Here is a 21,024-nt window from a genome sequence, read left to right on the forward strand (position 1 = left end):
CAGTGATGCACGCAGTGGTGCAAGCTTTTTTATTTACTTTTTTCTAGCTATAAAATTAAAAGAAAATTTTGGATTGTTAGAATTGTATAGGAAGTTAGAATAAATTTGGCGGTGATGCAAGCCTTTTATATTTATTTGTTTCTAGTTATAAAATTAATAAAAAATTTTGGATTGGTAAAATTATAGTTTGAATTTGGTAGTTATAAAATTTTCTAATTATAAAATTTGGTAGAAATTCTTAGAAATTGTACTAATTAGTACAAATTTTAGAAAAATTCCAATAAATTAGTAGAAATCTCTATAAATAAATTACGCTTCAATTTTGATAGAATTCAGTAGAAATTAGTATAAATTGGTATGGTTTCATGTTGTTCTTCTATGAGTGCATGTATGTACATTAACTTCTAATACATTAAAGACATTTCATGTAATTAAGTTTCAGTGAAGCTTTTTTGAGTATTTTTTCATGTAAGTTTTCATGTAATTAAGAAGTTTTCATGTAAGTTTAATTTCGTGTACGGTTTTATGTGTACGGTTCTACGATTTTATTTATATACCTTAACGTACATGTAATTATGATTTCATGTGTGTTTGGAGTAGTTGAGATGGCGGATGATGAGAATGCAAGGTTCATGCGGGAGGACATTATTGTTGGTAGAGATCATAACGTAACGTACACCAAAGAAGAGAGTCACCAGGCGGACACGTACCTCAACATATCCGCTGATGGCAATAAAGAGCCCGAGCAAAACCTTGCCACGGCGGAAGATATTGTCGAGGTATATGTCATTAATAACGTTGTACCCCAAGAAGAATGTCTTCTTCTATGTTATTATGTACTAATTAACAAATCTTGAACTGTTAGCCATCTGGATCGGCGAACCCTAAGAAGACACGAGGTCGAAGCATGATGACTGATGGATCGCAAAAGCTAGAGATCACAGAAGTGTTAGAAGATGGCAGGCCGGTTGCTCCCGTCGATGTAGCAAACAAGTACGTGACTCAGCTCGGGGCTATTGTAAGGGACAATGTGCCCATCAGCTTCAAGAAATGGAGAGGAAAAAGCAATCATCCGGACGTGCTGCCGCAAACAAAAAAGGATATGTTGTGGGAACAGGTCAAGCAACATTTCATATTTCCCGCTGGATATATTTAAAAGGATGTGAAAACGTGGGAGCTGAAGAAGATGGCCATATAATTTCAAACATTCAAGAAATTTCTAGTTTCAAAGTACATTAAGGAGGACAAAACTCCAGATTTCAACGAATTTCAAAAGTTGAGCGGCCACTGGGAGGCATTTGTTGAGTACAAGAGGAGCCACGATGGTTAGCAAAAAGTCAACACCAATGTTGAAAATGCTAGTCATAAGAGAGAGCACCATAAGCTAGGGCGAGGTGGTTACAAAACAGAAGTGCCCAAATTTCAGAAGATGGAACAAGACCTGCTCGAATGGGGTATCGTACCAGCAACTCATGAATGGAGCCAACGAGCTAAAAATTGGTTTTTTGCTCATGGAGGCAAACTGAACCCAGAGGATGGGACGTTGATCTTAACTGAGGAAATACGTCTCAAGGGCAAACAGCTCGCCAAGAACATTGAAGATGTGAAGGCTGGAAGGTTGGTGGTGGATCAAGAAATGGATGAGCTCACATTGGCCCTTGGGAATCCTGAGCACCTAGGACGTGTTCGCAGGTTCGAGATCGTTCCGTGGAAGTACGGTTTTAGAGAAGACAGAGATTCCTACAGAAGCCGCAAGCGAAGAAAGGATCGAGCTGAGCAGAGCTAGCGGCGCAACCTAGAAACTCAAGTGCAATCTATGGAACAAAGAATGCATGACAAAGTTAATTATCTAGTGGCCCCTTCACAATTAGAAACACAACTCGATCCACAGGACCAGTTTGCTGTTGATTTCATCAGGCAACGCACCTCCTTTGAGCTGCATGTACCGGTCGGCAACTTGACTGTTAAGGTATACTCTTATACATAATTAATATTTATGCAATAATCTTCTCAAGCCATCGATCCACCACGCATCAGGATTAATAACATCTTTATTTCTGCTATATGTACAGGTAGCGTACGTGAGTGCCTTATCAAGCTGGGCAACGCAGGCGAGCCATGGCATGGAGATTCCACCTGGCTATGCTAGTGTCTCGGTAGAGCAGCTCGTTGATCGGCAATATGAAGGCTATGAGCTCCAGCTCCCGGAAGGCGTTGGGGAGAGGACATTAGGAGATGCGGTTCAAGGAGGCATCATTCTATGGTGCAAACGCTACATCATCATCCCGGGCATGGAGGCAGCACCCCTCCTAGAAGAACCCGAGCCACAACCATCTCCTCAAATGGCAAGACCAACTTCTCCACCACGGTCAATTCCAGGACCATCATCGCCAGGACCATCAGCACCAGGACTTTTAGCTCCAGGACTGTCGTCGATGCATGCTTGAGTAAAGTCTCCATCTCCACATCTAGCTGGCAACGACGACGACAACAACACTCCTCCCCGCTCACCGATGACACCAGGAATAAGAGCAGTCCTGAGCAAGGTACCTGCAGCCCTGACAAAGGAACTTGCTGGAGACCCGATTATGAAGTCGCGACCAACGGCTCCCAGGCCAGCACATAAAAAGAGGAAAACAAATAAGGAGCCTGAATTGACTCCTGAGGAACGCTGGAATGCAATGACTCAAGAGGAACGCTAGTCCGAAATCCAAGCAGAATGCAAGGATTTGTTCAGGAAAAGGGCTGAACAAAAAAAGCAAGGGAGACGGAGCCACAACCAACAATTGATCCAACTAAATTACAATTTTTTCAGAAGATGTCACATTCAAACAAGGAGGCGATGAATATAGGGAAAAAAAGAAAAGGAAAGTCATCTTCAACTGCTGTTGATCGCCGCCTTCGTCATCTGCCAGAAGGAGACGCTAGAAGGATAGCAACAATGTCAAAGTCTCAACAAGATCAAGTATTGCAATTCATGGAAGAATTTGGAGTGGGACTTGATCAATGTATAGAGCTAGGTGGTCACGAGCCAGCAGCTTCACTGCCATTTCAACCGAGATGGACGTTTGAGCTAGGAAAGCCTCTAGTAAGGCCGGAGTTGGTAGGGAGCCTATTACCGAAGATGTACGAATTCCATGAATGGTACATGAAGACATCCGCCGACCAGACTTCCATGTTCGCCCTTAAGGTAAAACTGATAGATTTTTATGGCGAAGGCGAGAAATGCCTCTGACTGGAATTCAAAGATATATACGAAGTGTACCATCAAGATGCTCTAGATGTCTCTCTCATCAGCACCTGGGCTCTGTAAGTATCCGTTTATCTTCGTCATTATTTTTTATGCATGCGTCGCCCTACTAACTTTGTCTTCCTTTTATGTAGGCGGCTAATTCAGAAGTGCCGACAAGAAGGATACTTGCATGTTAGCTTCATGGATCCATCCGTAGTTAACCAAACCCAACTATGAGATTTTACAGAGAAAATATTGGTGGAATGTTTCAATATGCTGGACCTTCAAGGTGGCAAGAGCTACATACTACTTCCATACAACTTCAAGTAAGTGTTTGTACGTACGTATACCATCTATCTTAGTATCCTTTTCCTTATCTGACTAATGAATATTTACGTACACAATTACCATTGAATCCTAATAGTAATTGAGCCTGATAGAAGCCGAGTTACCGTCCTCGATTCCTTGAGGAAACCACTATCAGAGTACTAAGAGATTCAAGACATTCTACACTTGTAATTAATAATTCTGGACCTTTACCTTAATACAAAAGTGTGTTTCCTAAATTTTCGCCTAACACTATATCATTGATTATTTAAATCCGTAGGGCACGGAAACAATTCATCAAAAAATGACGCCAAGGTGCATTCCAAGAAAAACTTACATGGGACACAGACTTCCCGGTACGTATGAAGTTTGCATATTTTGTACATTCTATATGACGAATATTTTATAACTTGTTTTTTTCCCACTGAAGTGCTTAAGATAGGAACAAGGGAATAAACTATGTGGGTACTATGTCTGTGAGAACATGCAAAGTATTCTATCACACAAGGTCAGGTTGACGCCGTAGGAAAAACAAGAAGTACGTAATATAAAATAATACTATTAATAGTTAATTATTTTCTATCTCCTTATATTTAATTGTCTGTGTAACATTATTCACTTCTAAATTACGGATGCATAATATTCGAGACAAGATCTTGGAGAAAAAAAGAATAGACACAATATGCAAAAGTCTCGTAGCATTCCTGCTGGACGAGGTGATAAATCCACAAGGAGAATTTTATTACGGTGGATGAAATTAAGAAGCACCGAGCAACACCTCGACGGGAAGACCTCGACGAAGATCCTAGAGCTATATAGCTAGCTAGCTAGGAATTAATTGTACTGTATATATATACTAATCAAGAATTGTACATATACTAGCTAATTGTATAACAATTGTCTATATAAGTATGTAATAGTTAAATTGATTGGTTTAAATACTATATATAGTTTGATTGATTTCATTAATTATAAAAAAACTCTCAACTGACTAAAGGGGTACGTGATGCATGAAATTATAGGCGCCTGCATGGCGCTGTATACACACACTTTAGTCCTGGTTTATTTTACAAACTGGGACTAAAGAGGAGTCATTTAGTCCCGGTTTGTAAAACAAACCGAGACTAAAGGGGTCTGTCCAGCGCCTGGCGTGGCAGCCCCGTTAGTCTCGGTTGGTTTTACAAACCGGGACTAGAAGATGGTCTTATATCCCAGTTCAGGGACCCATGATAAAAGACTGGCCCCCTTTTATCTTTTATCTCGATGGGTTAATCCCGGATGCATTTTCTGGAGATATGCACCCTACGAACCGGTACTAATACCCAGTTCTCTAGTAGTGCCTGCACTATGCGTGGTAGAGGTGTCAGAGGAGCTGGAGCCGGTGGAGCCAAAATTTGTGGCTCCACCGGCTCCTTGCCGGTCTGTGAGGGGGGAAGGAGAAGAGAGAAAACTGGCTTCCGTGAAAGTTTAGCTACAATACATGAACAGTAACGTGTTAGATGGAGCTAAAGCCGATAGGAGCTCCACCAAACTGGCCCTCGGTAGCTTAGTAGTAACAATGTTAGACTCGCATAGGCAGGTACGGTTACCCACGATAGTTGAGCAAAACCTGTCACTTACTTCTCAATGGACAACGGGGGAAGTAGTAGCTAAGAGCAGCCGGGGCAAGGCAGATATTAGAGGAAAAAATAAACCATGCATAATACATACTATGTCAATAATGGACCGAGAATATACATACGTACACGGTGAGGTGGTTTTTACTATCCTAACATGGATATCATTTGTCGCGCTCCATGGGTTTCGTTCAGATGAAAAGTTCTGCTTGGAAATTGGGAATAATACAAAATTTCAAATTTTGACAACTTCTATACGGTTTCTTGCTTGCAGTGGTTGCTGCGGACGAATACACGGCAATTGTGCGCTACTCTCATCGACTCATCGTTAATGCTGATGAGTCGCCAGACTTCCGGCCTGTTTGGATGTAGGTGATAAAGTTTAGCACCTGTCACATCGGATATTTGATACTAATTAGAAGTATTAAACATAGTCTAATTATAAAACTAATTGGAGAGATGGAGTCTAATTTGCGAGACGAATCTATTAAGCCTAATTAGTCTATGATTTGACAATGTGGTGCTCCAGTAACCATTTGCTAATGATGGATTAATTAGGCTTAATAGATCCGTCTCGTGAATTAGACTCCATTTGTGCAATTAGTTTTGTAATTAGCTCATATTTAATCCTTCTAATTAGCATCCGAACATTCGATGTGACCCTGCTAAAATTTAGCACCTCGTATCCAAACGTCCCCTTCATGTGTGCCTTCTTATTCCTAGGGAATATTTGGGTACAGAATCCAAGACAAACAGCTGCTGGGAAATATTCAATGATACCTAATCGGAGAAAAGAAAAACCGGATTTTGTATTGCCTCGGAATTGCTAGCGATCTGGTACTGGTACCTGACCATAGCCCCAAAGCAGAATATGTTATGATAGACTGTTGGAACTTGGAACTAATGGCAAAATCTCATATGTTTAGGTACAAGCTAGTTTCTACTATGTTTAGCACAAAACTTACATTGCACCAGACCATGCGCACACATACATGACCCTTTTAAATCATCGAAGTAAGACCAATCCCAGTGTGATTTTATTATTATTAAAAAGGTTGCCATGTGACCAATTTTTATGAGGTGGAAAACAAAAAAAGGAGGTGGGAGAAGAGATGGTTTTGATATGGATGAAACTACTCGGGTATTGTTTCAGAACAAGTATTCTCCTGCTTGTGTTGCCTATGAAAAAACTGAAAGAAACTATTAAAAACAATACACTCAAAGCACTATGCCAATAATAAGTTAAATGTTCTCTTTCTTGGATGTTTTAGCTAACTTTTTCTAAAAGGGTTTCTTGGATGTTTTTCAATAGTTTTTCTAAAAATGTTTCTCTAGAAAATTTAAAGAAATGTTTGTCCACAAAACTTTTGTAGAAAATGTTTGTGGAATTTGTTTAGGAAAAAAATTTTGTGTAAACTTCTCAAGAAATACTTTTAGAAACCTCTTCAAGAATAGTTTTAGAAAACTTTTTCAGTACTTATTTTTATGAACATTTGTCATGAAATTTCTTTCGCAAACATTTCTATAAATGTTTTTTTGGAAAACTTCCATGGAAATTGTTGGTAGGAATCTTTTGCATAAATATCTTTTAAAAAAATTATACAAAACTTTTGTACAAACAGTTTTGAAATATTTCTGTGTAGGTGTTTCATAAAAGCTTTGTAAATTAATGGTTCTTCTAGACAAATACTATTCTTGAGTGAATTTTGTTCTTCTTAGCAAAGTTAGCTAGTTTAACTCATGAGCTCTATAACGAGCGGTAGGCCATGATGTCACTGACGCTATCACGTTCTGATAATGGAAACATTCTCCTACTCTAACATTTGGCCTATGTAAACTAGGCCTCTAGAAGTGACTTTTGAAAGTTTATTTAGCATGTTGGAACTAATTATTCCTCCAGTATTAGGAATACACCAAGGGTAATTTCTTTTCTGTTCAAATCAAAATATAAATAAAATACTTTTTATATAGATGTAAACTTTATATATAGAGATATACTCGAACCAATCAATTAAAATAGAACAAGTTGACTAGATACCAAATTGTATTATATCTCTAATAATGACAACTTTGGTTTTTATTACAAACATATTTACTGTAGCACTAGCCGCATGGATATTTGACTATAACGCCGTCCATTATAGTTCGTTTTGCTTTTTTAATTTGTAGATTTACTTATGTATCTCGACATGATGTATATCTATATGCATATAAAAAACCTATTAACCCAAAAAAACTAAAATGACTGATAATTTAGGATGGAGGGAGTACTTTAAATCTCTATCTCAATGTAACATGCTATTTCGTAAATAAAAGTCTCTTTATTACTTTTAAGTAGGATGGTACTGCAGAGCTGCAGAAACAGCAACAGTTTACTGTTATCAAGAAACCAGCATAGTATCCACTGCAGTGTACATCCACGGATCAGCTATATCAGAATCGTCAGAATATACAGTTTCCCCAGTCATGACTTGGTTCTCATACTAATTCAGACTGGCTGCACCAAACAGACTGAACTAAGTAAAAAGATACAAATTTGGCGCTCCAATTGACTTTCACAAGTAACATAGTTTGTAAGTTCTAATAACAGACTACCAAAGATTCTCGCGGCGGTGTAATGGTTATAGCGCTAGACTCTGGGGCCGATAAAACTTGGTAACAATTTCTTTAACACAAAATAAGAGTATGTCTTTTCCTCTGGTCAAGTTATATAACTCTTGTACAAACTTACAAGTGTTTATCTCGGTTCTTACAGATTACCTAACTTTACTAACGTCAAGGTGATGGCCTGTTGAGGGTGTATGTACAAGGCGTTACAAATTACTCGTACCTAATAGTTTTGTCGATGTCTTTATTGGTCGATGGCCGGATGCTGGCACGAGCCTTCATGTGCTGTTTGAAGGAGCCGCCATATAATGGGTGGGTAATGGGTGGGCCGGTGACTCGGGTCATGGTGAGCATTAATGGTGATATGGATATGGATAGTGGTAAATTGTGATATCTAGGAAACAAGCCCTATATATACAATATATATATATATATTATATATATATATATATATAAGCCACAAAGTAGGTGCATTTATGGTCTTACTCTGCTTGTAAGTGTAATTATGATTTTTTTTCCTTGTTTTTTCAACTTTGCGATTTTACCCTCAACTATTCACACGTCAGTGTGATTTTACCTCTAGTCAACTGTCAAAACAGGATCAAATATGCAAAGAATAAGTCCCAAATCACATTTATTTATGAATAATTGAGGGCAAAAATCACAGAGTTAAAAAAGTAAAAACACAATTGCACTTCAAACTAGGAGCAAGATAAAGAAGACCTACTTTGTGTATCCTTGGTATTTGTTTGACCTACTTCTATAATTATTGTCTAGTGTGCAGTACATTTTTAGACATCAGCTCACATGTCCGAGCTGGACCAAGTTTTGACCGGTTTTGCTGTTCCAGTACGTCGTAGTCGGTGCCGACCAATATTGCAAAACGCAATGATTCCAGCGGCCATCAGAAGTGGGGTTATTCGTCCAGCCAGCCACAGCGGTTGCATATGAATATTATTCTTGTGATCCATTGCGACCCAAATAGAATCGTGCTGGTGGTACAAAACCCGACTGGGCGATGTCAAGTTTCGAACAAGGTGTTCCCTAATGCCTCCTATTCCTATAGAGAAAAAAAATTGTTCTCAAACTTTTTCACAACTACATGTCTACAGCAGTACAGACTTTGTTTCTCCTACATAGTGTGTTGGTCTTGGTGGTGGTGAGAAAAAGGGCATAGAGGAGTAGTAAGATGATTAGGGTATCAGCTATATATGGGCAAGGGCAACAGGGGAGCTGTACAAGCATTGTGTGATATACTAGTCAGTGTTGCTTGGCAGGTTACAGTGGGACACAAGTGTGTGAATTTCTATTGCATTAAATCTTGCTGCTGCCTAATGTCTGGTAATTCTATATATGTCAACTATGCACTGCTAGAAAACTCACCTTCCATCCAACCCTTTTTATCCCGGTTGACTTTGGACCTAGGACTAAAGTGTCTTTAGTTGCGGGTTAAAAATGAGCCACTGAAGGCCACCAACAGGGGAGCTTTAGGGACTAAACCCCCCCTTTAGCCCCGGTTGTAACGGCTAGTGGAACGAGGGGGCATTTTGTCCCGGTTGGAAACACCAACCGGGACTAAAGGCCCCCCCTTTAGTCCGCAGTTGGTAATGCCAACCGGGACTTACCAACCGGGGTTAAAGGGGGGCCTTTAGTCCCAGTTGGTGGCTCCAACTGGGATAAAATGCCCTCTCCATGCGGCCCCCCTCTCTCTCCACCTTAATTATCTTCTCCTTACCGGCACCTCCTCTCCTCCCTTATCCTTTCTTTCAGGCACCTCCTCTCTGCACCACCACCGCCCCCTCCCCTCCCACTCTTCTCTACCTTCCTCTCCCACCCCCTCCCCCTCTGCTGCCCATCCCCTTCCCCCTTTGCTCGCCCCTCACTGGCAGAGTTAGTGACTCGGATGGACACCCCTGACATCTTGTCATTAATTGGATCTAACCATGAAGTTTTTCACGGGACTTAGACCAATTGATAGGATTCATACAGTCATCATATAGAGTGTTCATTTTGCGGCTCAAGTTAGAAAGGTTTATATGGAAGGAAGTGTATAACCCCTCTGTATTGGAGTGTGACAGGAGAGAGTCAGTTGTTTGGGCTAGAAATTATCTAGGAAGCTGAAAGACATGTTCAAGTCATTAAAGAGAACCTAAGGATAGCTCAATCCAGACGGAAGAGTTATGCTGATACTAGAAGAAGAGAATTGACCTTTGAGGAAGGTGATTACGTATATCTTATAGTAGCACCTATCAAGGGTATGTGTAGATTCAAGGTTAAAGGGAAGTTATCATCTCACTTTATTCGACCTTTCAAAGTTCTAGAGAGAACGGGAGAAGTAGCTTATCGATTGGAGTTACCCAATCAACTCTCAGATGTGCATGATGTGTTCCATATCTCTCAGTTGATGAAGTGTCTTAGAGTTCCAGAGGAACAATTACCTATGGAGGAACTGAATGTACAAGATGATCTCACCTATACTAAATATCCTATCAAAATCTTGGATACTCTAGCACGGGTTACTAGAAACAGAGTGATCAAGATATGCAAGGCATAGTGGAGTCACCGTGCAGAGGATCAGGCAACATGGGAAAGAGAGGATGAACTGAAGGTAGAATTTTCCCAACTCTTTGCTAATCCATGTTAGACCTTCGGTTTATATACTTAATTATATTTTAGCCCTCAGTTTCTTTAAGTTTAGCCTCTGGAAGTTTAGTTTTCTCGCAGTTAAGCCCCTAAACCTTGTTTAGCTCATATCTTTAGCGTTTTAAATCCGTTTTAAGCGATTCTTGCTCCTATGAGTTCATGTTGACGCATATATTATTTTTATGGTCTTGTTTTTCTCTGTTGCTACTGCTTGATGTAATGTTTTCTTATTTTAGTCCTTTGTTTGCTTGTATGTACTTGCTTGATGCGCATAGAAGGATCGCAATTTGAGGAATTCGAAGAGCAAGGCTTTCAAAACTTTGAGCAGCAAGAGCAAGTTCAGTAAGGCAAGTTGTGCCCTTGACTTTCATGTTCAATACACATATGCTATGCACTTTAAGTATATATAAACATGATGGGTCCTATTTAAGGTGTGCTTACTTTTATCCCTACACCTTGATCAACCTGGGTTTACTTTACTGTTGGGTTGTTCTTGCTTAGTTGCTCTAACTGGGTAAGGTGGTATTAATGAACCAATGCTTAAACTTGTTTTATTTATGCTATACCTTCCATTAATACAAGATCACTATGCTTAATTGGAACATGGAGAACCACCCAGGAAAATAATACAACCATTAAAATTACATGGCTCTGGTCTTGGCTAATTAATTAGAAATTATAGTTCGTGGTAGCTTTACCCGAAAGGGGCAAGAGGGGGAGACAGTAGTTGGTGTATAGCCCGGCCCTCAGACTGATCTGCTCTATGGTAGCTTCGCAGTTTGAAAGAGGTTTATGCATTGCGTTGATCATGAAACCTTAGCAAGCTATCCTTACTATGAAATCTTTGTAAAAGCCTCGTAGCGTTCATATACAGTCACACCTTGAAAGTGTGGTATTGTGCCTGGCCCGTACAACATGGTTAGATCTAAAGTTCTTTTAAACTTTTACGCGACCTGTGGGTAAAGATGTACAACCTCTACAGAGTGTAAAACTGTTCAACCTCTACAGAGTTGTGCCTGGTCCAACGAGGATTAGAGGAGAGTGCAAATTTCTCGACATGTCTTGAAAAAGTAATTCTGCTTTGTTCTTGTTCTTGAAAAAGACGCCCGGAGCTTGCACATAGTTCATGCACAATAATTGTCTTGTATAAGTTCTCAATTAATAATTACCTTAATTTCATGAGACAAAAAGTTTCATGAATTACACAAGATCCATGGCTTCTCACAGTTGATCGTGCAAATGTAATACAAAATCTAACATAAATAATAAAACTTACTTGAACCAAGATTGTACTCAAACAAGAAGATTGTACCAAGATTTGGAAAGTTCCTCGCACAACATATCTAACATAAAAAAATTCAAAGAAGTACAAAGATCTATAGCTTCAATGAGGAACAAGAGGTGGAGGAGGATGCAAACTATTAAACACCAACTGACAGTGCGAACTTCAAATCAACAAAATATTGGAGAGCTTCTCATGGAACCCAATGCAAGAAAATAGCCAGCTGCTAGCGTGCTGGAAAAATGTAAACACACATTAGATGGGCCATAACAAAGACTCGTCAGTGGTGAGTGGTCATCACTGACGGGTCAACACAACCCGTCGCTATTATCATCATTCATCAATGACGCGTCCTGTTGGGAACCATACCAATGACCATTCGTTTCATTTCTTATGAGTTACTAATAGTTTGTCCCAACGTGATGTCACAAAAGTGACTGGTTGTAGTAGGACCCTCCACTATTATTGTTGAAGAAGGGTTCTCTCATTTTATAACAAAGGGTTCACAAAATGTACAATATTCACAATACATACAGCAGACAAAAAAGCTAAGAAGATTTGCATTCCTCAAAATGAAGAAACTAAACCTGACCCAGAACTCCATAGCTGATCCGACTTCCCCCATCCACCGACTTGCCACCTTTCTTGTACTCCCCATAGATGTACGATGAGAAGGCCCAGAGACAAAGCACCATCGCGACGCCTTTCTCGGCGCCAAAATCGTCCCCAAACACCACCACGCCGCCGGCAACGTTCACCGCCAGCAGTGCCGTCATGCAGATGCCGCCGTGCAGTGACGTGGTCAGGAACACCGTGCCCGCCGTGCCGAAGAAGCACATCTGCCAGCTGAGGACGGCCGCGCCAACCACCGCGTAGTAGGCCGCAGGTGACAGGTCCCACGTCGCCTCCACGCCACTCCATGGGCCCTTGCCGCCTCCGGACACGGCCATGCCGGCTCCCGACACGGTGGTGGCCACCGCCTCCATGATCACCTGCGCCTCTACAACCATCCTGAACCCCGTCACCCCGCCGTGCCGGTACAGGAGCTCGGCCGCCGGCAGGTAGAGCGCGAAGAGCAGTGCGGCGCCGAGGGTCGCCGCTACACCGAGCAAATAGTAGTCTGGGCTGGTGGCCGTGGCGTCTCCGGTGTTGGCACGACGACCGCCGCCGCCGACTTCTTCGTGCCGGAGCGCGAGCAGGAGCGAGGATAGGGTGAGGAGAACGACGGCGTTGATGTTGGCGAAGGACAGCGGCACACGGACGAGAGCGGCGGCGAGGACCAGCGTGAACGCCAGCTGCATGGAGAGGAGCAGAGACGTTGTGGACACGGGTAGGTAGGACGTGCCACACGAGTAGAGCAAGTTGTTGAGCCCCATCACGAGGCCAAGTAGGACACAGTACAGGACCAACCGCGGCGTGAAGCCACCGAACATCTTCCCCATCGCCGGTGGCCGGGCCAGAAGGACGAGGAGGAGAAATGGAAATCCGGCGGACTGGACCAGCGTCGCGAGCCACCGGTCGGCGCCGCCGTGCGCGAAGTAGAACCGGGAGAGGAGGCTCGACGACAGCGATCCGGCAAACAGCGCCGCGTAGCTGGTGGCCAGCAGCAGCGAGCGGCGCACGGCGCAGTGGCTGAGCACCGGCGGCACATCGTCATTGAGTGGTGGTGACAGCGGCAGCGGCGGCGCGCAGGGGAGGCGATCATGGTCATGGGCCAGCAGGTGAGTACGGAGCTGTGTGGTCTTGGCGTCCATGATGAGCAGGGGATTTGTTGGTAGCTAGGTTCTAGCGCCGTCTGCTGCAGAGTATTTGAGGGATATTTCCAGAGGGTGTTGGTACAGATTGGTGAGCCTTTGTTTAGAGCCCAGTTGGTGACACATGAAGTGGACTCCATGGAATACAACGTCGATAGTGGAGTGCAATTATTTGCGCCCCAAAGGATGCTTTCACTGTCAGTGATGTTTACATATATACACCTGGGACCCACATTACGTTTACGAACACATCCTTTTGCTTTTGTCATGTTTGAGTATCCCATCATATCAGCAGTTCTCACTCCACACAAATTTTATAAAACATGAATAGCTTTCTCTCGAAGGACAAGTTCGTAATTCAATTTCTACGGAGCTCCAATATTTATTTTCAGGTTCAATTTAGCCCCTTGACCTATGCTGGCCCCATCCACGTTGGCATGCCACGACATCTATGATTCATGCCATTACAATTTTCAAGAATTGAAAATTTACCATCGGTTATGTCACTGACAGGTGGGAGCCACCTCAGTCCCTGACAATAGCATTTTTCAAATTCTTGAAAATTGTAATGGCATGTATGGAATTATCCCAAATTATATAGCTAGCCTACACATGTGAAAAGCCCATACCACCCTCCAATACCCCTTGATGCTGGTGCAATCTTCTACATTCCTACAGCAAGGCAAATCAACACAAATTCACTAGATCAATTAGGAAAAGGAACCAACTTGAACAATAATTTCGCCAAAATATCTCCACCAAACTCTAATTCAAACTTATGATGCTCGGACCTTATTCAAAGCAAGCACCAATATTTGAATGCTCGGACCTAGATTATGCTGGAAACAGAAGGTGGTGAACAAAATTGACACCCGTGAAATCGAGACAAAGTTGAGTGATGGAATTGCCTATTCTGCGCAAAAAAAAAAACAAGACAAAAGAAAAACCCTGGAGCAGTATGAACTTCTGATCTTACTATTCACGAAAAACGTTTGTATTATTTCCCTTGGGCCACGACCGTTGATGACTGCTGGGAAAAAAATTTCTTTTTCATCACACATGTGAGGCACAAGGAGAACGAATCCCTTTGTGTCAGGTACCTCTCGGTGCTAGAAACATCTTTGCAGCTTTAGTTTGAGGACATCCGGCACCAACAGTATTGTCGTTATACAAGGGGCCGGGCCGGGTGTCCTTTAATTTCTTTTTCAGAAATAAAACGAAATGGTGTAAAATGATGCACCCACAAAAACTAGTGGGCTTCATGAAGAATCCAAACAAAGATCACGTCTGTACTGAAATTGATCTACCACACGTCAGAGGATGATCCCATACTAGATCGATCGATACAGATCAACACATGGGATGTTTAGTTTGAGGAATCACATCATCGTGGATGATGTGGTCCATCGTAATTCAATCTTATGATCCACTTCCATCACTCATGCTTGTACTAATTATGAACTTTTGAGAATTGAGATGGTTAAGCATCAACTCTTCTGTTCCACTTTCACATGACAACAAAAATGAGAAATGAGATGAAGATGTACCATTAAATTCTTTAAGCCGAACAACACTAAACTTCATCACTGACTCGAAACTGGAAGACGAAAGCGGAAAGGGACCTTAATTAGGAATGCTTCCATGAGAACATCAATGATCCGCCAGAAATAAAAACAAAAAGACGTCCAGGTATAGTATACATGTACCACAATTAAAAAAGGCAGGACGACGACGAGAAGTCGTTGGCACCTGCCCATTGGCAGTTTGGGTGGGATCAGACAGATGGGATCATGGGTATCGGAGCTATACCCATCAATCCATCGTCAGATCGGACACGGGCCCTGTGGCCGCAGCTTTCCGAGACCTGATGTTGCCGGGCCTCGGACCGTCGGGCAAAGCAAGCCTGCCACTTGATGGCTTCCGCATCTCGCAGCTCCGGTGTCGTGGTGGAGCCCGGCTGCATGCGTAGACTGAAAGGAACACTAGTGACTGTGGTGAGAGTGAATGTAAAAGCAGCTTGGGCTCACCGGGCATGGAATCGTCTAACGTGTTACACACAGCTAGCAGGCCTGGCCAGCGCGGCGTGCACATCACTCTAACGTCCCTTTCTGATGTTGATTTGCCCCACTACTGGAGTGTTGGTGATCTGATCAGCATATGCGTGCGCACAAAATTAAATTTGGTGTCTGTGATGCTGGAGAAGAGAAGATTCCAGGCAGCTGATCCGTTATACCGGAGGGGAGATTAGTTCAGGACAGTGCAGATTAATAGGTTGATGTCTTGGTTACCAATTTATAAGATGTCTAAGTGTTGTCTGAACCTGCAAGTGCCATTTATTTTGTGTTAGTAGCTTTTCGGAAATGTCGACATGACAAGGAAAGAGAAGTGTAGTGTTGTTGGCAGTAGTGGTCCACCTAAGCCGACTGATGACGTGTGGACATACGTAGCGAAGTGCTTAGTTTATCTGGTGATGACTGATGAGTAGACTATGCAGATAGACTTGATAGACTGTGCAAGCAAGGCAAGCTGATTGGAAATCTGAGAGACTGAGAGGCATACCGTGTCTTTGTATTTCTTCTGAATTGTGAAATGTACCATCTGTATAGTTCTACTTCAAGCTCATGTTATTGTGTTGTAGCATATTGTAGTACACTACCGTTGCTAAAGAGTTGTTACCTCATTCATGGTTGATCTCAATCTAAAAGAGTAGCAATTTTTGTGGCACACACATCTGGCTGCCATGGCAGTGGGTAATTATTTGATTTCCCCGTGGAACAGTCTGAAACAGCACACGTTAGATTAAGATGGAGCAGCTACCTATTTGTGGTTATAGAAACCATCACCATTTTTTTTTGTCTTCCTGCTATATAGTGTGGAGCGCGATCAAGTGGATGATTTTCTATACAGGTTTTGGTAATCCTTTTCAGTTAGTTCTGGTTAACAACATCTACTATAGGCAAGAGGGTTTGAAATTGACTGATCTATGTTTTCCCTTAACAGAGAATTGATTTTTGTTTTCCGAGAATTTTGCTACGCAGTACGCATGCATTTCATTATATTTGGAAACATCAAATTAATTCAGTGCATTGTGATATCTTTACGGTTGGACAGATGACTGATCTTTGTTAACACGATTAAATTTTTTCATGCTGATACCATGTTTCCATGTTTGAAATTATTTCCATCTCCTATATGCTTATAAAATTTTCCTTGCACTGAAGCAATTCTCGTTCACTCCGCATGACCATAGAAGCGCTGTTAAGATTGTCTTCAAACAATACTCTAGTCATTAGGTATGATAGTTATTTCTCTGAAGTTCTGCCTATTGGATTTGCGTAATTAATAATTGTGTGCTTTCGATATGATAGAGTTGCAATAATACGTTTTGCCCGATGCTTCAAAATAGATACTTAATGGTCCATTCAACACAAGCATCTTGTCCATGATGGATTCGCACCACATAATCAATTTGTAATCAGGCTTTTTGCTTCTGTACCTACCAGTGTGCGAGACAACAAGATATGGTCAAAATTATTCGTTTCTGCAGTGGAATCTGAAGAGGCTATTCTGGTAATATGATAGAATGAAAACACAGCCAGTTGGGGTGATGATGGTCTCCTTTTTTATTTTGACAAAAGACGCCATAGGGCATCTTTGTACCTGATTGGTACATACAAGGAACACAAAACCCAGTATAGAAAGACCATATCAAAGAAGAAAATTCCAACCAAGTCTGACAAAATCTCTTCTCCACTGTAACTATCACAAACCATGCACTGCCATTCTGTGTTGTTCACTGTCGTCAACGCTGTCTGAAGAGAGGAAAAACATGGAGCCAAGCAAAATGTATTTGAACACCAATTGTTGATTGTACATGGCTTTCAAAGACCGTAACAGTTGCTTTCACCAAATAGAAGATCCTGCTTGAGCACCATCAGAGAGAAATGGCCCAAGCTGCGATCAGAATAATGTACCTTCTCAGTTTAGATGCTGTCTTTTAATTTTGTCATCTTTTTTCCCATGTTCTTGCGCTTACTGTGAGAGTTCTGTTATTTGCAGTATTAGAGGTACATTAGATGTCGGGTATCTCTTGATATTACTGTTCCTTTATAAATTATAATGGTAGGCGGCATATTTCAGATTTTTTTTTCTTATTACTTTCACCCATTCTGAATTTGTTATGTAGTTTTCAAGACTATTTTGTACGTGTGACTATCCTATGTATGCGTCTATTTATTGATTCCACAATTTTCGGAATGAGCCCTTAATGATAGATAGATATATGATGTGGTCGAAAATCTCACCCACTTTAAATCATTATGGTAGTGTATCCACAATCAAAAGAAATGGAAGCAGCGTCTAACTAAATCAAGCGCAGAGTGATTCAAAGAAGATCCCAAATTATGATTAATATATGATTTATCAGGAGATTGAAAACAAAGGTGTCTCTTGAAATTACTTCTTAATGTACTCAGTGCTGGCAAATAGTGGCACTAACAAGGCAACGATTGCATGAGAAGTAGTACTCTCTTTTGCAAACCTCCACGTTCCAGCACACTGATGACTGGTAGTCTGGTCTGTTTCGCAGAACTTCTTGTTCCAGCACACTGATCATGGCTGTCAATGAAGTTGTCTGGTCGGACTGTGTGGCAAAGAAGCAACGACGCTTCGCCCTGGTGGTCTCCTGCATCCATATACACACGCTGGAAATGGAGCAATCATCGACCAGTCGCTCTTGATGTGTTTCTGGGGCCAATCATGTCCATTGATCAAAAGGAGCGAGAACACAGGTCACAATAGGGTATCTAGAACACTGGTTATCGGCACTACCTCTCTGAACAAAAACACAGGAAGAAAGAGATATAGCTGATGTGTGTGTCAGACATCTAATGGTTTCCAGGAAGGCAGGAACTACGGAGGGGTTGTTACATTAGTCACCAATAGTTCATGAACATGTGGAGTTTCACCGGTTATCATACGTATTGCAATTCGTTTTCCCCATACAAACACGTGAAATTGCAAATTCTAGCATGTATTCGTGTATTTGTACTAGTTTAGCAGCACTACTTTGGAAAACACTACAGTTTTAGAACTTTTAGTCATATTTTAAACATCAAAGGATCTTTGTCACTTCTAATGTTGCAACTGCATCGTATTTCTTCTAAAATCATCACATTACAGGCACTAAGAGGTTTACTCATCAAAGAATAAAGTTAGAACCTTATTCCCACAATACAAGAACATAAATTTGTTTTGCACACGAGAGGTCTTTTCAGTTTGTTTGATTATACAATGCAGATGATTCATGTACTGACCAACGACTATGACTGGTGGGCAAACATAATAATATCATCGTCTTCCTTTGGTTCTCCATAAAAGTGTCTTAGTACATAATTTTCAATTCATAGTTCTTGCCTTAGATCATTTTGATAATCATGGAGAACAATTGATAGGTTCCAAATACCAGTCTTTCTAATTGTCAAATAATTATTCTATTTGAGTCGTTTTTTATTTTGCGATTCGATCAAGATATATGGATTGTATGATTCATGCATGCTCTTGCTATTTAAGAAGAGAGTCCGATGAGGAAACCTTTGTCCTCCATACTGGTACTTTTTATATTTGGATTAGTTGTTAGCTTGAAACTAGGACAAAGTCTTATGAATTTAATTACTAAAATTATGGGCAAGTACTGCTTAAAAATCTCAAAATTTTCATGTTAAATTCTAGTTGATACATGATATGCCTTCGTGTGGAGGAATTTCATAGTTATCGTTAAGACAGACCTGAGGTAAGGGTTAAAAAAAACATGTACGGGAAGTAAGTATGTGCAGGAGGATACATATATACTACAAGAAAATGTCTACAACTGGATAACAGAGAGGGAGAGGTTAGCCAAATAATGTAGTAAAATGTAGGGATCCTACATTTGTTTGCTTGGAATGTGCTGTCGTGCTTTTGCTTGACGGGCGAGCCAGATGATCATACCCGTACATGTGTTCTGTAAATGAAAATTTTCAAGATCGAGGTTGGAGAAAAGATTGGAAAGCCTCAAATGGCCACTGGCATGAGCATGTTCCGCTTGCTCTCTACAAAGATAGTTGCTTGTTTTCGGATGCCCCCAAATCCCCAATGACGACTGGCTTTCAGATACTGCTTTATTTTTTTTTTCCCACCACCATTCCTTTGACTCCGGATGTTTGGTTGGGGAACAAAATATTAAACTTTCTATCTGTCCAGTATACTCAAGGGAAACTATTTTTTGAAAAACATGGTAGTTGCAGGATAATTCATTCGAATGTATTTATAACCTACAAACCCATATCATGGACCATTATATTAAATTTTTCAGTACTCCAGTGTTCATTTTCTTCACGAGTTATTGCTACTCCACAATGAATAATCGGCATCTTATTTCAATGTGATCTGAGCACATAAGGTACAATTAATTTGATTAATTCTAGTATTAGTCTGTTGTGTTACTTTCGTACTTAACTTATGATAATTGCATTTACTGTATTTTTTGCATACTCTCATCATGAAGACAATAAAATTTTCTCTATAGGAGTACCAGCATACGAATACAAGTCCTCATTCAGAACAATGACGCTTAGGTGCTGCCAGACTGATGAATGGTGATTTGAGATACAAACTGGGACCAGCGTGCAGATCATAGCACCGGAGGGAGCCAGAAAGTTAATAAAACTAAATGGTTGCTCCAGTAGCTCATTTAGCACCAAAATCATTTAGAACCAAAATTATACAAGTATTGTGTGCCTGTGCCACGGATGTTCTTGCACATGCCAAACATACTATCGAACACTGGCGTCATGAATAATGCCAGACATCAGCTGAGTAGACGTAGAAGCAGGTATATGTATTGAAAAGGCGATGTAGGATCCAAAATAATGCTCATGAAATTTTTTTGACGCAAGGTCATGAAGTGTTCTAAACTTTGTGCATGGCCCGGATGAAACAGGTTTACAGCTGGTCAAAGGATTCCTTTTCTAAAACATGTATAATAGATACGGTACTACATGGCTTCCAAATTTCAGGAAACAGTAAAGCCATTATTTTGTATATGTACAAATTAGTTAAGGCCAAGAAATGCACCAAAGTGTCATTGAACTGTATCCAAACTAATAAAAAGGTGAATTATGAAATATGGATATGCACATGCAGAGATTTCTATTTGGTCAGAGAAAATGGGGTGTGTACGATTGATTATGGAATTATTTTTGGTGTTAAACATACCAAAGAGTCAGGTATAAGTAAAAATTGTCACAATTTATAGAACTGAGGGTCTCGAGGAAGAATTCAAAATGCAATATTTTTTACAAGAATTCATTTGATCAGCATAACATTGATTTTGCTGCGATGAAGAGGAAATAAACTCATTGGACTATAAAATGAGAATGTAATTTATGATAGTAATTCAGTGAGCTGCATGCCAATTGCACACTAGTTGAGGAATCAGCTATGAGGTTGAAATTTTGATTGCAGGTGTTTTCACTCTGCATCTTCTGTTGACATTTTTGTGCTGTTCGCATTAATTACCTAGAT

The 21,024-nt window shown here is 40.9% G+C and overlaps 1 protein-coding gene across 1 annotated transcript; it reads right to left on the reverse strand.

Annotated features, from left to right (window-relative positions):
- Window positions 1-12,063: 12,063 nt before the first annotated feature.
- On the reverse strand, window positions 12,064-13,603 carry LOC117859943 (probable purine permease 4). Its single transcript, XM_034743140.2, has one exon. The coding sequence runs from the start codon at window positions 13,459-13,461 to the stop codon at window positions 12,289-12,291; it is 1,173 nt and encodes a 390-aa protein (XP_034599031.1). The 5' UTR covers window positions 13,462-13,603; the 3' UTR covers window positions 12,064-12,288.
- Between the last annotated feature and the right edge of the window lie 7,421 nt (window positions 13,604-21,024).

The sequence above is a fragment of the Setaria viridis genome, chromosome 6, assembly GCF_005286985.2.
Source record: "Setaria viridis chromosome 6, Setaria_viridis_v4.0, whole genome shotgun sequence".
NCBI lineage: Eukaryota > Viridiplantae > Streptophyta > Magnoliopsida > Poales > Poaceae > Setaria > Setaria viridis.

Bases quoted from the DNA above. Each gene is read 5' to 3' on its own strand.
- LOC117859943 (XM_034743140.2), bottom strand. From the start codon at position 13,461: ATGGACGCCAAGACCACACAGCTCCGTACTCACCTGCTGGCCCATGAC.